Source organism: Myxocyprinus asiaticus, chromosome 22 (genome assembly GCF_019703515.2).
Source record: "Myxocyprinus asiaticus isolate MX2 ecotype Aquarium Trade chromosome 22, UBuf_Myxa_2, whole genome shotgun sequence".
In the NCBI taxonomy this organism is placed as follows: domain Eukaryota; kingdom Metazoa; phylum Chordata; class Actinopteri; order Cypriniformes; family Catostomidae; genus Myxocyprinus; species Myxocyprinus asiaticus.
The window spans coordinates 39760775-39783268 of record NC_059365.1 but is presented as its reverse complement, the minus strand read 5'-3'; the positions used below and the strand labels follow the sequence as shown (position 1 = coordinate 39783268).

Here is a 22494-nt window from a genome sequence, read left to right as displayed (position 1 = left end):
GCAAAGAACACAGATGTTGTCCATACTATTAAAATTATCTATTCAAATTGTGTTTTGATGTTGCAATTTAAAGAAAACTGTGGAAATTGCCCTTGCAATGTGGCTGTCCTCAACATGAACTGTGAAATACAGAAACATATAAAAATGAATAATGTGGATAGAAATGGTATTTATTTATATATACAGTATATCTATATACAGAATATTCTAATTGGGGTCTATTTTCAGAGTTCATGGATCATGAATTTACATATTCCATTTTTTTCATCATTTACTGAGGTGTGTGTAGTGACAAAAAAAAAAAAATTCTATCCAAATGGGCAATCGATTGGGATCCTTAAAAATACGGCTAATCAGGACCCCAGCAGGAAGTAAATAAGACATTTTCAGGCATTTAAAAGGAATTAATGTGTGCAATAGTTCAATCGACAGCATTTGTGGAATTATGTTAATTAACCAAAATTATAGCCACAAGACATAAACAATATGTGTGTTAACATGATTTCAGTGTGATAAAATCGCTTACTAACCATATCTGTGTAAAGTTATATACAATTTTACAACTTTGTTGTCATGACAACATATCAAACTGTAATTTGGTAAATCTCTCATTGTATCACACTAAAATCCTATTAACATTTATAATGTTTACATCATGTAGCTATACTTTAGCAGCATCTAAAAACAAATAATTTCTGTGTTAAAGGGATAGTTCACCCAAAAATGAAAACTCTTTCTTCATTTACTCACCCTTATGCCATCCCAGATGTGTGACTTTCTTTCTTCTGCAGAACACAAACGAAGATTTTTAGAAGAATATCTCAGCTCTGTTGGTCCATACAATGCAAGTAAATCATGGCCAGAACTTTTAAAGTCCAAAAAGCACATAAAGGCAGCATAAAAGTAATCCATATGACTCCAGTGATTAAATTCATATCTTCAGAAGTGTTTGGATAGGTGTGGGTGAGAAACAGATCAATATTTAAGTCCTTTTTTTTTTTACCATAAATTCTCCTCCCTGCCCAGTAGGTGGCATTATGTACGAAGAATGCTAATCGCCAAAAACAAAAGAAGAAGAAAGTTAAAGTGGAGATTTATAGTAAAAAAGGACTTAAATTGTGTACAATACTTTTATGCTGCCTTTATGTACTTTTTGGAGCTTCAAAGTTCTTGTCACCATTCACTTGCATTGAAAGGACCTACAGCGCTGAAATATTCTTCTAAAAGTCTTTGTTTGTTTTCAGTAGAAGAAAGAAAGTCACACATCTGGGATGGCATGAGGGTGAGCAAATGATGAGAATTTGGATTTTTGGGTGAACTATCCCTTTAATAGATCAATTTTGAGCTAAAATCTTGGTTAAAAAAAAAAAAAAAAACTACCCCAAACTACCCACAAGTTCACAAGGACACTGATGGTGAAACACTTCCTTGTGCAATAAAGTACCACATCAAGGGCATGCCATTATGTTTGAAGGGATATTTTTAGCAAGTTGATCTGCATTTGCATAAGTTGTTTGGTGTGTGTGTTTTTGTGTGTTTGTGTGTGTGTTTGTGTGTGTGTGTGTTTACCGGCAGCTGTGCTGGTTGAGTGTCTTGCCTCTCCTTGTGCAGCTAACCTCCCTCAAACTGCACCTGCACTCACAGGAGGGAGGCTGTGATGTCATCCTGCGGGCGGGGCACGGCGGACACGCCTCACTGGTAGGTGGTGGAGGGGCGGAGCTTGGTGGTAGGGTGGAAGGGGGAGGAGGAGGGGGTGTAGTTGGCACTGGTGTCCTGTTGGCATGAAACGGGAAAAATAAGTCGTCATTTTTATTTGTATAGTGCTATTCACAACACACATTGTTTCAAAGCAGCTTTACAGAAATGATGCTGTGACAGAAAATGAGCTATAATGTCTGTAATGCCTTGAAGTCCTCAATGAGCAGTTTAAATGAACGGTGTTTGAAATCATGCTTTAAAATACTTTTTTTCATGCTTTTAGGCAACTTTGGCAAGGAACCCAAAAATAGTAAGAAATTAAAGAGTGATTAAAGAGAATTACTGTATGTAAAATTGTGACAACGGACAAAGCACGTCAGCCCTTCCAATCATTAACTTTGCAAAAGCAGACTTGAGCCTGCATCTCTACATTTGACGTAAAATTTAATTCAGTAGCTAATATAAAAAGCCTCCTAATGCATTCTGAGCATAAACCAGCCCTGATCTTCTCTCAGGATGATAACACAGATACTGTCTGGATAGTGTCAGTGGCCGGCAATTCTTTGATGTCTCATTTGTGACGTCTCTGCTGGGGCCGGTTGGTCTCTCCCCTTTCTTAACTAAACCAAAACTGAAGAGAACTCTATAGCGAGAGTTAATTAAGGGAGAAACTCAATCTTTGTCTGTGTGGAAGTGGTTTAAGAAGCTGATGAGGGGAGGCTGAGGAAAGGGAGGGGCGTTCTGGCAAGCAAATGCCTGATTTCACACCTGCCACTGACTCTATCCATGGAGGAGTGAATGATGGATAGCAGGGAGGGAGAGACGGTCCTAAAGAAGTGCCCTCCACTTGCCCTTGCCAAATACAAATGACGGATAAGCGAAAGTAGAAGCAGAAAGAGAGAAGCTGTTAAACTCATTCATTCTGGTGGAAGGAAAAGAGTCTTTAAGCATGGTATTTCATGCTTTAATATTCAACTTCACTTTGCCTTTATTTATTCGATATTATTAAATATTAAAACATATTTCAAAGCCACAATGTGCATGAATCCCTTGGATGAGTTTCTGGTCAATACAAACTGAAAATATTCTTCAACATCACTCCTTTATGTAAGTGCCATACTGCAGCAGCACTGACAGACAGAATATGGTAATCATTCAGTATCATGGTATGTAATAAAATACTGTGGTATTACCATCTGATACCATCACTGTATCATGGTACCACCACTGAACATTTTTTGTAAGAGTAATAAATACATAAAAGAACTAAAAACATACGTCAGCTTTTTCCCCATGTGTTTCTTTCTCTTTGGTTTCCCCCTTTGTCGCTTTCTGCCTCTTCTTGTTGTCAGCGGACCTTGCCTAAAATATTGAAATATAAAAATATGAACAAATGATTAATGTATAGTTCTAGGTGACCATAACTTCAATTCAGGCTTTTTTTTTTTCATTTATTTTTATTTTTTTCCAGTGTATTATTTAAAATGTTTAAGTTTTTTTTATTCAGAGATTTAATTCAGAGAAATTGTCTTAATTCTTGTAATTTTTCGCCTCTGTCTCTCTGGAGCTCTTCAGGGGCCAGTGGCCTAATTAAGCAATAAAATGAATGTTCTGTTCCGTTTCCCAACAAAGGAGGGTTCTAGTTCTGACTCCCATCCAACATTGCAAGGCCAACTAACACTCCAGTTGGCCAGCTGGACACACACACACACACACACACACACACACACACACACACACACACACACACACACACACACAGAGAGAGAGAGAGAGAGAGAGAAACACACACCTCCAAGTAACTGAATGGGACTCTAAGAAGTCAGATCTACCATTTTTTAAAACCTTGCAAACACAGGCTTTTCTTTGGGTAGCTTCATACATAAACATAATACATAATTTGACTGGGAACTCCCTGGGAATTCTAAAACCTTCCCTGTCACTCTTAAAATCTTTGTTTAGACCATGAAGTCACTCTTACTTAATGTGGAATAAATTATCTTTTTTTCCTAAATACAACTGAATTAGTCAAAATATTCATTAGTCAGTGGTGCTTGCCAAAGTATTTGAACAAACTCTTGAAACTAATTATTAAACTTTGTCACGTAACTTGTCTCACAACGTTTGTGTTACAGACTTGAATGAGACATCTAAATCATGTGGCTTGTTGAGAAAAGGTATGCTATTCCATAGCAACACCCTGGCAACCATGAGAAAACCCAAGTGACCCCAAACCACCCACAACTCCCTAGCAACCACGAGAACACCCAAGCAACTACGAAAACATCCTAGCAACCACATTACTACACCTTGGCAGGCAAACACGAGAACAAACTAGCAAGCCCACAGGCAACCACCCACCACACCCTTGCATCCATGAGATCATCCCTAGTGATACCATAGCAACTCCCTAGCAACCACAAGAACACCATAGCAAACCCACAGCAACACCCTAGTGACCCCATAGCAACCACGCACAACACCCTAGCAACCATGAGAACACCCCAACAATCCAATAGCAACACTGTGACAACCACCCACAACACCCTAGCAACCAAAAAAAAAATCCTAGCAACCCCATAGCAAAACCCTGGAAACTACCCACAACATCTTAGCAACCCCATAGCAACACCCTGGCAACCAGCCACAACACAAAAGCAACCCCATAGTAACACCCAGGCAACAACCCACAACACCTTAGCAGCCATGAGAACACCCTAGCAGCCCCATAGCAACTCCCTGGCAACCACAAGAAAACACTAGCGACCCCATAGCTTCATCTTGGCAACAACCTACAACAGCCTAGCAACCACAAAAACACCCTAGCAACCCCATAGCTTCATCTTGGCAACAACCTACAACAGCCTAGCAACCACAAAAACACCCAAGCAACCCCATGGCAACACCCTGGCAAACACCCAGAACACCTTAGCAACCACAAGAACACCCTAGCAACCCCACAGCAACACACTAACAGTCCCATAGCAACCATCCACAACACACTAGTGACTCCATAGCAACCACCCACAACATTCTAGCAACCACGAGAACACCTTAACAACCCAATAGCAACACTGTGACAACCACACACAACACCCTAGCAACCAAAGAAAAAATCCTAGCAACCCCACAGCAACACCCTGGAAACCACCCACAACACCTTAGCAACCCCATAGCAACACCCTGGCAACCAGCCGCAACACAATAGCAACCCCATATCAACTCCCTGGAAACCACCCACAATACCTTAACAACCCCATAGTAACAACCTGGCAACCACAGGGAGTTTTGCACAGGCAAGCACCACTAACATTTTCTTCTGAAACTGTAACAGTTTTGTTCCTCATAATTTTGAACAGATTTAATTTGTTGAGTGACAGGTAGCACAGACACCAGTTGCAGCCTGACTCTGTTACTGGCAAGGAGGGGGCAGAACTACATGTAAAAACTGAATATTGCAGGAGATTTCACACTATAAAGGGAAGTGTGAGCTTTACATTCCACATAAATGCATTTTTTTTTTATGAATTACCACCTGCTCTCATCACAGTTCTAATAAAACCCTATTAGTTAATAGTAATAATAATTAGCGTGTAGTGAAGGCTATATAAACACTGTAATGAGGCTCAATCACACAATAGAACACCTTTGAGTTCAAGTGTGTTTGTAAAACAAATAACTTTAGTCAATGTAAATAATTACTGTATGGTGCATGCTAAGGAAAGCATCACTATTCCTTTTGCTCAAACTTAGGGATTTGAACAAATACCTTGCCCTAAGTATTAAACTTCAGTGTATAACCTATATTTTGTAAACAAACAAACTTGCAATTTTGAGAAAAAATTCATAGACTTACACTATATAGACTTGGGAGTGAGCTCTGATTTGCGCCAGTAGCAAAAACCTAGCAACCACGGCGCAATGCCCTACCACCCACCCAGAACACCTCAGCAACCACATTGAAACAAGTTTAAAACCACTCAGAACAACATAGCAACCACATAGCAACACCCTGGCAACCACTCACAACACCCTAGCTATCTATTTTACCATGTGCTTTCAGGTGGATATTTCACTTGGGCCTATGAATTCATGAATTGCATGTATGTAGATATTTCCAGCTCTTGAACAGGTTAAAGGTTGTGAGAAACCCTGCAATCCATAATTCAAGTCAATCATCTGTGTCTTTCAGAGTTACACGCAATTTCAGACATACATCTACAGTCAGGGTCCAATATTAGCACTCAACGAGCTCTAAATGTGAGTAAAAATTGGCTTTTGTATCCTGTGGCGGATTTAGATGAAGACATTTGGAGAAAGCGTTAGCTGTTCTCTTTAACATCATGCTCAAAGTAATCACAGCAGAACACACTGAACTAACACTTCCACCTTTCACACACAATTAAGCACACAACCATTAATGTGTGTGTGTGTGTGTGTATGCATGTGCGTGTGTTTGTGCTCAGTGGGTCAAAGGGAAGAGCGGGCAAATGCAGTTCACACTGTAGCCACCTTACACTGATCAATGAACCTTTATCCTTCTCACTGACACACACACAAACACTCATACGTTACCTGGTTGGTTCTGCACGAAGATTTGCTTTTAGCCTGTAGGGAAAACAGAAAGTAAGTAGTAATTACAATTAAATTTACAATCAAAGAAAGATTAGTTACTATCGAAGCATATATTAGTGGTTCTTCCAAGGCAGGTATCACTATTATTATTGCTCAAACTTAGGGCCAGAGGTTTGAACAAACCCTTAAGTAGTGATCGACTGATATATCACCGAGGCCAATAAATCGGCCAATATTCTGACATTTTTTCATTATTGGCATCGGCCGATAAATTTTCCCATTTGCAAGATTCGCCTAATTACATGTGAAGCGACTAAGACATGTAAACGACCAGTCACAGTTTGTTTTGTTGTTAAGTGCCATCGTGTTACTACAATAATAGACCAGTGTGCAACACAGTGTAATTTAAACGGTCTGCATATCAGAGCCGCAGCAGACACGTTTGAGCTCATATTGTTAAAGCGCTCGCCTGTTTCATTCATCTCCTCAACAGTTCCCTGTAACATTTAACTGTCTTGTCTAATGATAAAAAGGCAAATATCAATGAAAATAGTATCATATATACCGTCTGCTAATATGCACATATCTCATTTAAACAGATGTAATAAACCAACCTCACACAACTTCAGCAGATCCAGCATCCTGTGGAACGCTCATTTATTTACCTCTGAAGCACGTATTCTATCAGCCTCTCCTCAACAGTTCCCTGTCACCTTTAACTTTCTTTTCTGATGATAAAAGGCAAATATCAATAAAACTTCTATAATATACCATCTGCAAATATGCAGATATCTCGTTTAAACTGATGTAATTCACGAACCTCACGAAAATCCAAAATTTTCTTTCCATCGAGCGCTCATCTAATATCTTCCTCTGAAGAGTGTATTACATCAGCCACAATAAAAAAAACTTCAGGATCAGAACTGAAAGTTCCTCTGATTCACAAATCATGACGTCACTCCGTGTCAATCCAAACAGGTGATCCAGGCCGTTTAAACTGTCAGGAGATCCGCACGAGCGCATGAGTGCAACTTCAAGGCTGCGTCCGAAACTAGGAAAATGCTGCCTCTGGAGGATGTATACAGAAGTAGGATGAAAATTAGATGCTTTTCAAATTGTTCGGAGACCAATTTCCTTAAGAGTTCCATTCATTCAAAACAGCTGTCAGTTAAGCCATTAACTGATTAAACAGCAAGGTAGCAAGTCAGCTGTCTATGTTTTCGGATGCAGCCCAAAGTAAAAGTGCTTCAGGTGTGCTAGAAGTAAATGTTTTATTCACTATGCACTGTATGTACAATTGGGTTGATTCGGTATTTCTTCAGTAAATGTGATTGATAACGTGGACATGCCATCCATGGTTGCTGGACTACTATGTGTACTGTTATTTCCTTCTTCCTAATATATTAACAATTTCTTCATGTGCAAATAAATTACAAAAATTTGATGACTAAACAGAAATATGAAGAAACTACTATATCTACCATTTAAAATACAATATAATTTTTTCGTTTTGTGTGAAATTGAGTAAATATAGTGCTAAAGAAGAGTTTATATATATTTTATTTATTTATATATAGTTTGTTATTTACTATCTTAAATTGTGTGATATATCGTCATTGTATCGGCCTATCGGCCACCCTGCTCTCTGGATATCGCATAGGCATCGGCCATTAAAAAACATCGGTCGACCACTACCCTTAAGTATAAACAGGGCTCCCACGCGTCCTGGAAAAGAATCATTTGTCATGGAAAATATTTCAGTATAGTAAAACTCTTTGACTGTGTTGCTAACAAGGTTTTTGGGACGTAATCACTGAATCCAGTCATAAAAATGGCATTAGCTATAAAACTAGGAATGTCACTGACCTATTTGACATATTTTAGCACTTAATTTGACAAAAATATCTTCAGTGTTTTTTTCAGATTGTGCTGTGAGGATCTTGTAAAAAAAGCTTCATTTGATAAAAAATAATGCTGAAAAAAATAACTTAATAATTTTGTCATCATTTGATTAAAGTTTTAATTTGATTAGACACCATTTTGCTAATAACATTTAATTAAACTGTCGAATATGCATTTCAGAAAAAATAACTATCCAATAACCACAATATACATCATGACCTTTTGCTTAAATATTACACCCATTGGGCACATTACTTATTTTATTTTCACCTGCCAGACAATAACATGGGCAAAACATTATCATAGACTTACATTATAGGAGGGTCACAAGCTATATATAGGGACCAATATATCATAGAGATTTTTTTTTACTTGGGCCAGTAAACAACCACCTAGCAACACACATGCAATCACCCAGAATACCCTAGTAACCACATACAGTAGCAATACGCTAAAGACCAATTTGAACACTTTAACGACCATATACAGTAGCATTGCCTTGATCACAGTAGGTTGAAATCTTTGCTGCTAAAATCCGTCTGTGTTTACCAAAATGAAAACCACTGCCCCCAGTGGTCTAAGCTGGAAATGCAGTTGAGGTGAAATGTCCACAAAGGGGCACCAAAAGCGAGTTGTATTTTTAGTTGTAAATGATGTTATAAAGTCAACAGGAATGCATATTTTATTAACTCTACCCCCTAACCGAAACCCTAAAGCTAATCATCAGTGTAGTAAAAATGTAACTTAAGAGTGAAAATGCAACTTTGAATCAATCTCACCATTGCTTACATGAACGAGATTACTTCCTGGTGTCCGTGGAATCAGAACCTGTGTCTCAGAGATCAGTAGCACCAGAGAGAAAAGTTTGAATTGATGCAAAAATATCTGACGGGGGAAGGTGCTTGTCAGTAATTTGGCAGAATGGGATCCATTTCAGAAAGCAACATGTTGATTTCCTGTGTGATCATGTTGAGCACAACGGGCAACAAAATCACATATTCTTTATAATGTAAAAGTGTAGTTCCTTATAAAAGCTTATAAATGTGACATGGCCGAAAGAAGATAAATTGCTGTTTATTACACTGCAGACTTACATGAGAGTAAGATAATAGTTTCAGCATGTAAGAGTGTAAACATTATAAGTTAAAGGTTTTATCGCATTATAATGTGCACAGTGAGCATTAGCGGAATGATTTGATGGGACGCAGGTAAACAGATAATAATGTGGGCAGGTTGCCTGTGCAGTCAGCGTGGGTGTTTAAGTAAACGGTGTGTTTGCTGTGGTGAGTTGAAGTGTGTTTGGTGCAGATCAGTGTTACAAAGCGAGGATAGAGAGACAAGCGCATGTAAAAGCTCTTACGCTCCACTCGGCTCCACCCTTGGTCTTAATCCGAACCACACAACCTCTGAAAGGGCTTTTGAGGAGAACCTTACAATGACCTGATAAAGAGCTGATATTGACAGCTCGGCTGCGTGCCAGTGGAAGAGGGATTTTAGTGGAACGCATTTCTGTGACTGCGCACAGGAAGTACGCTGTGGGGAGATGGGGTCATTCTCCAACTGACAAACAGGGTAGAAGTGCAAGTGTGTGTGTTGGAGGGGGATCTGAAATTAGATAGTCTTGGGATAGGTATGTGTGTGTTTACTCAGCTATACTTTGGAGGACAAAATTTACTCCAAAAGTTAGCTAAATCTGACAAAATCTCTCCAGAGTCATCCAGGAACGTCCTCAAAGATAAAATTGTTTTATAAATAAAGTTGGGTTCTCTAATATTTTTTAAAATAATTGAATACATAATATGCTGATTAATTAATCAAATTAATTCAAATAAAGACAAAAATGATTGTATCAGTAGAATATGTCTATATTTGCTGGGAAAAGCCACAAAATATAGATAATTCAACAACATGATCACACAGGAAATCGACATTCTGCTTCCAAACGTTGTACCCTGAATATACCCTAAAATCGACCCCATTCTGCTGAATTTCTGAGAAGTGCCATCCCCCATGAGACATTTTTGCATCAGTTGAAACATGTTCACTTTTCCCTGTGGCGCTACCGATAGCATGTTACGCGAGCAACCTCTTAGACACGTGTTGTGCTCCCATGGGTACCAGGAAATAATCGTGTTCACATAAATAATGATGAGCGTGATTTGAAGGTTGCATTTTTGCTCAAAAATGTATTTTGCTCCACTGACGGTTAGGCTTAGGGTTGGGGGTTGGGTTAGCGAGTACAGTTAATAAAATATGCACTCCTGTTGACTGTAACTCACTTTTGGCGCCACCCTGTGGACATTTCACTTCAGCAACACTTCCAGCATTGGCTACTGGTAGCAGTGATTCAAATTTCGATAAGCACACAATAATTTCACAATCAGAACTTTCTACCTCTTCAGTTTGAATTCAATGACACATGACGTTAGTGTGGCAGAGGCATAAAGTATTGAAAAGACATTTTATAAAGTGGCTTTAGAAGTCAATTACATTGCTTATTTCCACATCACTGAACATAAGCTTACCACTGGCCTGAATGTTGGATGTTGGACGTGTTTTTGCATTTTATCTGCGCTACTTAGAATTGCCGTGTCAGACCAGTGTCACTATTTGTGTTTTGCCTTAGTTAAAAATAGTTAAAATTGCCCAACTGTTAAAAATGTATTTTGAGACCCCTGCATTCTCGTTCATTCAGTTGTGCTCAGTCTAGTTGTTTTTGAATGCAAGCAGACTGATCACACTGTGAAATTGGCAACAGGAGTTTGAAAGTACTGCTGTGGAAGTCTCTGCTTACCAAAATTTTAACCACTGCTTCCAGTGGCCGAATTTTGAAGTATGACTGACCATTTTCTGGTGAAATGTCCAAAAGCAAGTATTTTTAGTTGTAAATTATGTAATAAAGTCAATAGGAATGCATATTTTATTAACCCTAGCCCAAACCCCAACCCTAAACTTATTGTCAGTGTAGTAAAAATGTAACTTTAGAGCGATAATGCAACCTTTGAATTGTGTTCATCACTGTTTACGTGATTACTACCTGGTTTCAGTGGAACCAGAACCCATGTTACAGAAGTTGCTCGTGCAATGTGCACATGGTCAAATGGCGTATACTTTGAAAGGATATAGCATATGACAGTATGCAGTAGCTATCATGTGTGTACAAACTGAATTATACTTTGGGCTTTAGGGTTAGTCTGTAGTCATTATAATTACCTCTAAAAGAAAACAATGTATGTCTATGGTTTTCATTAAATAGGTAAACTTGTGTGTGTGTGTGTGTGTGTGTGTCTCACCTGCACTCACACTGGTTGTGTTCTGTGAAAGGCAGCTGTACAAGTTCATGCTTCATATATGAGGTCCTCATAAGCTGTAGAATTTAACACAGTGGTCAGGAGTCAGCGTTCAGACAGACATGTTCACACACACACACACACACACACACACAGATGCACAATCTGTTCCGCATAGTAATGACTCCATCTTTTATCCTTAATCTCTCTATACAGTACGTGACCAGGATCCAGCCTGATCCATTACTTAAACTCCAACCGCCCACTCTGAATATGTATGACTAACTCACACTGTGTGTGTGTGTGTGTGTGTGTGTGTGTGTGTGTGTCTTATTAGCTGTTTTTTCCACTATACTGAGCCATGAGGTTGGTATGGGGTGTTCATTGTGTATTGGGGGCGTTTGATCCATAAAATGTGTTATTATTGCTGTATGTAAGTGAGCAGATACTTCAAACTAACGAAGAGGAACACATGTTTAAACTATAGCAATGAGATACATGATCGCAAGTGAGACAGAGCATATTAGTAAGGGATAATGTACAGTCAGCCAATCACTATCACAAAATAAACCCTGATAGGGTGACCGGGGACCCTGTCACAAAGCAGAGCAATCTTGGGCATGAAATACTGACTTGAATTTTTAATTATTTTATTATGTGAGATCAAAGTGATTGTGGAGTGATACAAGAGACATGGCTATATATGAATATAAAGGTAGTTTTCAGCAGCAAGTTTTCTAGTGAACCATGTAATAAATGTTATATATCTGTAGGGTATGTCAATATTGAGTATTGCATACTCCAAGATAAGTGTATGCAACGTGTGTGTGTGTGTGTGTGTGTGTGTGTGTGAAAGGTTGGTATCCTGTATACACTGATGATCCAAAACATTATGACCACCTGCCTAATGTGCTGCTGGTCCTCTGTGTGCTGGCAAAACAAGGCTGACCATCCGAGGCATGGACTCTAAAAGAACCCTGAATGTGTCCTGTGGTATCTGGCACCAAGACATTAGCAGCAGTTCCTTCAAGTCCTGTAAGCTGCGAGGTGGAGCCACTGTAGATCGGACTTGTTGGTCCAGCACATCCCACAGATGCTCAATCAGATTGAGATCTGGGGAATTTGAAGAGATCTGGGGAATCTGAAGGCCAGGGCAACACCTTGAACTCTTCATCATGTTCCTCAAACCATTCCCGAACAATGTGTGCAGTGTGGCAGGGCACATTATCCTGCTGAAAGAGGCCACTGCCATCAAGGAATACCATTGCCATGAAGGGGTGTACCTGGTCTGTAACGATGTTTAAGTAGGTGGCACGTGTCAAATTGACGTCCACATGAATGGCTGGACCCAGGGTTTCCCAGTACAATGTTGCCCAGAGCATCACACTCACTCCACCAGCTTGTTGTTTTCCCACAGTGCATCCTGGTGCCATCACTTCCCCAGGTAAATGGCGCACAAAAAAAAAACACAAAAAAAATAAATAAAAAAAATAAACGGGACTCATCGGACCAGGCGACCTTCTTCCACTTCTCCAAGGTCCAGTTCTGACTCTCGCGTGCCCATTGTAGGCACTTTCGATGGTGGACAGGGGTCATCATGGGCACTCTGAACGGTCTGCGGCTACACAGCCCCACACGCAACAGGGTGCAATGCACTGTGTGTTGTGACATTCCTCCCGTAACCATCATTACAAATTCTATGTGACTTGTGCCACAGTAGGCCTTCTGTTAGTTCGGATCAGATGAGATAGCCTTCGTTGCCCTTACGCATCAATGAGACTTAGGCGCCCAACACCCTGTTGCCAGTTTGTGGTTTGTCCCACCTCGGACCACTATCGGTAGGTACTCACCACTGCTGACCGGGAGCAAGCCTTGCCATTTCAGAGATGCTTTGACCCAGTCGTCTGGACAATTTGGCCCTTGTCAAAGTTGCTCAGGTCTTTACTCCTGCCCATTTATCCTGCATTCAACAGATTGACATGAGAACTGATTGTTCACTTACCATCTAATCTACCCAGACCTTGACATGTGGCCTTGTTAGGAGATGATCAACGTTATTAGATTCTCCTGTGAGTGGTCATACTGTTTTAGCTCATTGGTGTATGTGTTGGGCAGTTTGGGTAAGTAGGGTCATGTTGTGTATGTGAATATGATGTAACATATGTGATTACAAATTTTGTTTGTTGGTCTATCCATGTTTTATGCATCCATGGTTACTGTGTGCACTCAAGAACTGTTTCTTATTATTAGAATAGTCTAATTCTCTAGTTTGAGAAATAGACTCCTCACAGGTCCTAAACTGGCAGCTTCAATGACCACTAGCATAAAAGTAATCCATATGACCCCAGTGGTTAAATCCATATTTTTAAAAGCGATATGATAGGTGTGGGTAAGAAATAGATACTACTATATTTTTACTATAAATCTTCACTTTCACATTCTTCTTCTTTTGTTTTTGGCGATGCACAATCTTCGTGCATATCGCCACCTACTGGGCAGGGAGGACAATTAATAGTAAAAAAAAATGACTTAAATATTGATCTGTTTCACACCCACACCTATCATATCGCTTCAGAAGACATGGATTAAACTACTTTACTTTTATGCTGCCTTTAAATGCTTTTTTTTAGCTTCAGAGTTTTGGTCACCATTCAATTGCATTGTATGATCTACAGAGCTGAGATATTCTTTAAAATCTTCATTTGTATTCATAAGAAGAAAGAAAGTCATACACATCTGTGATGGCATGAGGGTGAGTAAATGAGAGAATTTTCATTTTTGGTTTACATTTTAATAGGGACACTAATGATGAATAAATGTTATTAAGCATTTATAACATGTGAGGTAAAAGTGCTCATTATTTTCCAGGTATTGCAAGAAAGTCAACCTTATGCATGTATAACTGCACATCAATAATTTATAATGCATTTGTAAATGAATTATTAGTCATTAATGAACAATGTAATAAACCCTTAACTAAGAGAACACTGATGTAAGGTGTTACCAAAGTGTGATAATGGATGTGTGTGTGTGTACCTCCATGACAATTGTGTGTGTCTGTGATGGCACACACTCCAGTGCCTCGTCAGAGCAGCAGCCTCCACAGCGGCGCAGTGTTACACATGATGGCAGGTAGAGGTGATGCGTCTCCCACGGAAACTCCCGCCAAACTTCCACCAGCGTCTCTCTGGGGTGACACCCACTTCTCTGATACACATCCAGCCACCTCACCACTGACAGACAGAGAGAGAGAGAGAGAATGAGGAAATAAATAAGATGGAGAAAAACAAACTGCCAGGCAAGAAAACCAAGCACTCTTAAAAATAAAAGGTTCCAATTAATGGACCTTAGTAAGGGTATCTTTCCACAATTTTCCAGAAGACAAGGAAAAAACTTTGTTATGAAAATTAGAAATGACATAAGTTCCTGGGAAAGTAGAACCTACTGAATGTACTTAACATTTATCCTTTGCAGCATTGTTTTCATTCATCTAAAATTAAAAATTCCATCTACCCTGACTAAGGTCACTTAGAAGAAAAAAGTATCAGATCTTAAAGACCCTGTGAAATCAAAATTAAAGTTTTGCTGGTTTTAGTCCATATCTATTAGCTTTAAGGAGATCTATATTATAGTACACTTCTAAAAATTGACAAAGTTCGTTTTCAGAAGATATTAGCCTTTAAAATCTGTAGTCTCTCTCCTCCGGCTAAAAAGACGCAGCAAAACCTCATCACATAGAGGTTCAGAAACCTTGGCCAATGAAATGCTTTCTAGAACTAAAACATGCTATCCCCCTACATCTGTTCAGCGCACCTGTCTGTTTTCTAACTATGTACCTTTAAGGGATAGTTCACCCAAAATTTAAAATTCTCTCATCATTTATTCACCCTCATGCAATCCCAGATGTGTATGACTTTCTTTCTTCTGATGAACACAGACGAAGATTTTTAGAAGAATATTTCAGCTCTGAATGTCCATACAATGCAAGTGAATGGTGACCAAAACTTTGAAGGTCCAAAAAGCACATAAAGGCAGCATAAAAGTAATCCATATGACTCCAGTGATTCAATTCATGTCTTCAGAAGTGATATGATAGGTGTGGTTGAGAAACAAATCAATATTTAAGTCTTTTTTAAATATAAATCTCCACTTTCACATTCACATTTGTTTTTGGCGATTCGTATTCTTCGTACATATTGCCACCTACTGGGAAGGGAGGAGAATTTATGGTAAAAAAAGGACTTAAATATTGATGTGTTTTTCACCCACACCTATCATATCGCTTTTGAAGACAGATTTAATCACTGGAGTCTTATGGATTACTTTTATGCTGCATTTATGTGCTTTTTGGAGCTTCACATTTCTGGCCACCATTCACTTGCATTGTATGGACCTACAGAGCCGAGATATTCTTCTAAAAATCTTAGTATGTCTTCAGCAGAAGAAAGAAAGTCATACACATGTGGGACTGCATGAGGGTGAGTAAATGATGAGAGAATTTTCATTTTTGGGTGAACTATCCCTTTAAGTACACAGTAGTTGAAGACACCTAATATAAAGTAGGGCCCGGTTTTCTTTTTAGGTTTGCCAACTAACATAAACCCTGGGTGGTTCTTCCATTTGAACAGTAATGTCAGGAAGTATATTTGATAACATTTTGTACATAATAAAATATTGAGAACAAATTTTCATCAAAACATTAAAAAATGTATGCTTTATTAACCAAGTGCCACCCTTCTGCATGAAGATATATAGCCCCTGACATGTAAACTAAAATAATAGTTGGCCTCTATGCAGGGATATACAGTACACAGTAGCTAGATGAACATGTGTTTGTATGGAATGCTGTATTGACCAATTAGCATTCAGGACCTGAAAAATCTGTTTTATCCATTTAAAATGTCCTTAGGTGTCCCTCTTGATGCTTACAGTACCAAAACAGTGTACACCTTACAAAAAACACACACATACTGTAACTATGACCTGTATAACAGAATGAGAATGATAAAGAATGTGTGTCTCAATACCTTCTCCAGAACTGTGGCTCTCTGTCGGCTTCCAGTGTTCTGACTAAAGGAAAGAACACACAGACACAGTGTCAAACACAATATACAGAGGGTACAATAACACAACTGCTTATTTGGTTCTCTGAATGTCAAATGAAGAGCTGACTCCAGTGTCCTTAGAACACAATGCTGAAAGAATGAATAATGCTTTTCTGAATCAGCTGACTATGTATTTGTGCCAGAGCAGGATAAAGGTGGAAATTAGCACACATTTATACAAACACGCAACTCTATACAGCGGGTCGCAACTCTGGAACAAGGTCATTTCTGAGGAAGAGAGCAGACTTTGCTCTACATCACAAATAACACACACACATATACACACACATATGGCTTTGTACTGCTGTACCTCACACTGTGTGTGACAATTGCATTATAGTTGATCTCAGACTGATATAGGCCTGTACATTCAACTTATAGTCTAACAAACCACACACAAACACATGCTGTGTAAATGAGTTTGTTAGTGCATTTATTCTGCAACACTTCAGCACACTGACATCAAAGCAATAAATAAAGGTTTAATCTAATTAAACACAACATTAATCAGGAAAAGTGAAGGTGTGTTGCATGGTATAGGGCTTAAAGGGATAGTTCAAATGGAAACTGTCATTATTTAGTCAACCTCATGTGGTTCAAAACCAGCCTGATCTCATGACAGTTACATGGCTGTGGCAACATTTTTGCAAAATGACATTATGTGGTTCATTACATGTATCGCGGCAGTTCCAAGATGAAATGTCCACTGAGTGTCGCCAAAAGCGAGTTACATTTTCTCCCAAACAGATTATGTTTTTTAAGGTTAATGCTCTATTGAGTTTTAAATAAACAAAACCGACCTCCCTACTCTAAACCTTAAACCTAAACCTTACCGATAGTGTCATAAAAAGCAAATATGAGATGAAAAACACAATTTCTGAAGCAGCCACTTAATTTTGAGGCGCTTTTATGACACTTTCAGTTCACGTGTCGACTCGCATGCTCTTCAGGACTCGTACAACAGTCCTTTACATCGCAAGTGCAACGTTCTTTCAGTTGAGTTACCGTGCAAATTGATCACAATCGAACAAGCTTGTAAATGTAGTTGGTTATGGAAAACAAACATTAAATAAATGTATTGCCTTACAATACATGCACTATAGTAAAAGTGAATAGATGTCATAAGACAGCACTGTGTGAGGAACAGGACAAAAAGAAAGTGTTTATGAACTGATAATCCGTCATTTTATTCATGATTTGTTTGAAACTGAATAAAAGTCATTGTTGTTATGGCATCCCTAGTATTTATTTCCACAATACAACAAGCTACATACAAATAACTTTGCTATAGTTACGTTTTTCTGTGAGATCAGGTTGTTCCAAAACCCTCGTGGAACACAAAAGGAGATATTTAGCACAATGTTCATGCTGCTCTTTGCCATGCAATGAAAGTGGATGGTGACCAGGGGCTATCAAGCTCCAGAAAGGACAAAAAGCACCATAGAAATACCATAAAAGTATTATAAATGACTCGTACATCATAAGTCTTCTGAAGCCCTATGATAGCCCTGTGTGACAGAACCTGAAATTGAAAAACTTTGCATACTGAGATTTGAGGGTTAGGGCAGAGGGGATGTTTTCAGAAAATAACGCCTTCAGTTTTGGTCTGTTCCTCACACAGATAGCCTTAGTTGACTTGGGATATAGTGCAAGTCATATGGTGCTTTGTGGACCATTTTAGAGCTTGGAAGCCCCTGGTTACCATTCACTTTCATTGTATGGTAAAAAGAGCACTTTGAAGATTCTGCTCAACTTTCCTTTTGTGTTCCGCAGAAGAAAGAAAGTCATAGGGGTTTGGAACAACATAAAGACAAGTCAATGATGACAGGATTTTTATTTTTGGGTAAACTATCCTTTTAACATGAGTTTGTAACAGTATTTGTGGGGAGGTGTCTGTGTTGAAATATGAAGGCTGAGTCAGTCAATTCATCTACCTCCTGACTTTGTGTCATTGTGAAATACAGCAGCCAGGGTCAGAGTTGGCAAGGAGGACTGGTACACACACTAATATTCACTTTCTTTCTCTGAAACACACACACAAAATCTCATCGTTGCCAGCATTTTTGCAGTGGCAGTTGGTTGGATTTGGCTGCGTCAGCCCTCTCTTTCTAAGAGCCCTTGAGCTGGAGCACCAATCATGAGCTCAGCTGCCCTGCTCTCCTACAATCCCCCTCCACCTGCAGCCTGGGCATTAGTTTGCCGTCTGTCAATGGATTCAAGTGTTCAGAACTGAGATTTTCAATCTAAACAGCAGGTGTCAAATTGTCATAGTGCTATACGTCTGAACTGAGCTAAATGTTGAACTGTAAACACAAGATATGATCTTCATGTTCCCCACCTAGAGATAGCAACTTCAGTATCACTAATGTCAGAGTTTTCAACCACTCACCCCCTGGGGGTCCATGAAGGCAATGCAGGGATAGTGGCGGATCTTGACAAAGGCAAAGAAGGCAGTCACTTAGGGCGGCAGTGTTCACTGGTGCAGTGGTTCACTGATCAGTGTTGGAAACTAACTAGCTGCTAACTTAATTACATTATACAGTAATGTCACAGTAGTTCAACTATTTCCACAATCATGTAACTTTTCCAAGCAACCTTTTCCAACGAGTAATGGTGTAACATGACAAAGCACTACATTGCTTTTTTTGTCACGCAGCAGACAAGCACAACGAAACATTAATCAAACGTGGTTCCCTAAACCATCCTCTCTCTCACGGGAACATTTATAGAAATAGTTCATTAAAAAATGATATTCTCTCATTAAAAGATACACTCACTGAGCACTTTATTAGGTATACCTGCATATCTACTTATTTATGCGATTATCTAATCAGCCAATCATGTAGCATTAGTGCAATGCATAAAAGCATGCAGATATGGGTCAGGAGCTTCAGTTAATGTTCACATCAACCATCAGAATGGGGAAAAAAATTTGATCTCAGTGATTTCAACTGTGGCATGATGGGCTGGTTTGAGTATTTGTGTAACTGCTGATCTCCTGGGATTTTCACACACAACAGTCTCTAGAGTTTACTCTGAATGATGCCAGAAACAATAAACATCCAGTGAGCGGCGGTTCTGCAGACAGAAACACCTTGTTGATGAGAGAGGTCAACAGAGAACGGCTACGGTAACTCAGATAATCACTCTGTACAATTGTAGTGAGCAGAATAACATCTCAGAATGTACATGCCGAACCTTGAGGCGGATGGGCTACAACAATTGAAGACCACATCAGGCACTTTATTAGGACCATAGTGTTCCTAATAAAGTGCTCAGTCAGTGTATTTTGGAGATATGAGGTGATGTTCATGCAATGCAATTCAATAGGGTCCAACACTTCTGAGCTCCAAAAAGAACATAAAGGCAGCTCTCCCCATGTACATGCCCTGTACACGCTTCAAACCATGATCACGCCAAGGAGAGTGCAGATTTATAGTGAAAAATTAGTTACATTTTGGACTGTTTTTCACCCAAAACTGATCATATCACTTCAGAAGACATGGATTAAACCACATGAATCTTATGGATTACCTTTATGCAGCCTTTATTTCCTTTTTGGAGCTTGAATGTTTGGACCCATTTATTTGCATTGTATTTACATTTACATTTTTTCATTTGGCAGATGCTTTTATCCAAAGCGACTTACAAAAAAGAGGAATAATACATCATAAGCGATTCATCTTAAGGGGACAGCAGTACGTAAAGTGCTGCATTGCAAAGTTTCACTAGCATCATAATAGTAGTATCCAAGACAGATTAGAGTGCAACGAATACCCATTTTTTTATGAGTGCATGGTCAAGTGCTAATGGAAAAGATGTATTTTTAGCCTTTTTTTTTTTTTTTTAATACAGAGAGTGAGTCAGGGGCCTGGGTAGCTCAGCAAGTAAAGATGTTGACTATCACCCCTGGAGTCACGAGTTCGAATCCAGGGCGTGCTGAGTGACTCCAGTCAGGCTTCCTAAGCAACCAATTGGCCCGGTTGCTAAGGTGGGTAGAGTCACTTTGGGTTAACCTCCTCATGGTCACTATAATGTGGTTCTCGCTCTCGGTGGGGCGTGTGGTGAGTTGTGCGTGGATGCCGTGGAGAATAGCGTGAAGCCTCCACACACGCTAGGTCTCCGCGGTAACGCGCTCAACAAGCCACGCGATAAGATGCGTGGATTGACTGTCTCAGATGCAGAGGCAACTGAGATTTGTCCTCCACCACCCAGATTGAGACGAGTCACTACGCCACCACGAGGACCTAGAGCACATTGGGAACTGGGCATACCAAATTGGGGAGAAAAGAGAGAAAATCCAAAACAAAACAAAAAAGACAGAGTGAGTCTGCTTCACAGATGGAGTTGGGAAGGTCACTCCACCAACGAGGTACAGTGAAACCGAAAGTCCGGGAAAGTGATTTGGTGCCTTTTTGTTTTGGTACAACAAGGCACCACTCATTAGTCAACCACATGCTTCTGGTGGGAATGTTGTATGGATATATTAACATCATACCTCATTCAAAAAACCTTTGATTGCATTCAGCAGAAGAAAGAAAGCCATACAAGTTTGAGATGGCATAAGGGTGAGTAAATGATGAGAGAATTTTCATTTATGGTTGAACTATTCCTTTAAGTGAATCATTTCTGATCTGGTCTAGAGCACCATGTGAGTCAGGACTGCCACTGTGCAGGGGGTCTGTGGACTGATAAGAGTTAAAAAAACTATATATATATATATATATATATATATATATATATATATATATATATATATATATATATATATACATACACACACACACACACACACACACACATACGTACATATTCTATATAGTTCCGAATGCATTTCTAAATGTGTTTTTGTTCTATAACTTTATTTAATATGTGTAGTTGAAATAAACTGCAACTTATTTCAAATTTGGTTGATTCTATAGAGCATAAAACCATCATTTAAAAACGATGGGTTGGAGAAGGTTCACAACCCCTGCACTAAGGTATGTGAGTGAAAGTGTTAGTGTGGGTGCATGTCTGAGAGTGTGTGAGAGAAAGTCCTAAAAGGTCACAGGGTTAAGACTGCTGAAAGTCATGCCATTCCTTACCATGCGTTTGGGACGCACTAACACTGGCAGCAAGGTTTTCAGCAGTGGGATGCAACATTCAGAATGTTTACATTTCACAGCATCATCATTGATGACATATTCAATAATGAATTATTCAAATGATTATCATTAATATAGATCACATCCAAGAACCATGATCATTGCCAAATGCAACGCGGTCTAAAATAAATCAATGAGGTTTCGACTAAACACAACAGGACAAATGATGAGGGCAGCATCATTACGAAGACTTTTGATATGCATCCATAAAGCACAGCTCCGGTCACACGTACACCGGCCACATACTGCTCTGCTCTGGAATAACCGCAGGAGATGCGCACATTTAGTCAATCTGAGCCTTTCGATTCAAATTCTTCAATTCCGAAAGCTGATATAGCCAAAATACCTGCTATATACCGTCCTTATGGCTGTAATGTTGACAAGAGCATGTGCACGTGAAGATAACGATACGAAATGACGTGCGTCATAGACTGAGACCCAGCAAAAAAGAAAACCAAAACACCATCACAGTGTTTAGGACAACATCCACATATGTATTTTTGTAATGTTAAAATAATTACTATTTATAGTCAAATATGAATTCCAAATATTATATTACATATATATTTAAATAATAATAATGTAACACTATTATATCATGACATCATATCATCATTACATCTTAATATTAATAGTGACCACGCCCCCAAACATTTGGTATGACAGAAAAGCCCAGGGTGGGCTCTTAAAAATCCACCAGGACATAAAACAGAAACCATGTAGCCTAAACATTTGTGCAGTACTACAGTGAACAAAAATTAATTGCTGGGTTTCAAG

General features: G+C 39.2%; 1 protein-coding gene across 2 annotated transcripts in view; it reads right to left on the bottom strand.

Moving 5' to 3' along the window:
- Positions 1-22494, bottom strand: part of LOC127413133 (vascular endothelial growth factor A-like) — a 36804-nt gene that overhangs the window by 12758 nt on the left and 1552 nt on the right. For both annotated transcript variants that reach the window (XR_007892547.1, XM_051650019.1), the window contains exons 2-7: positions 16493-16535; positions 14502-14698; positions 11469-11542; positions 6274-6306; positions 2977-3060; positions 1570-1773 (exon numbers count right to left, since the gene is read on the bottom strand). Coding sequence is in view for 1 of the 2 variants with exons in the window: in XM_051650019.1 (XP_051505979.1) it covers positions 1570-1773; positions 2977-3060; positions 6274-6306; positions 11469-11542; positions 14502-14698; positions 16493-16535 (635 nt within the window). In the remaining variant the exon portion in view is untranslated. The remainder of the gene's footprint in view (positions 1-1569; positions 1774-2976; positions 3061-6273; positions 6307-11468; positions 11543-14501; positions 14699-16492; positions 16536-22494) is intronic.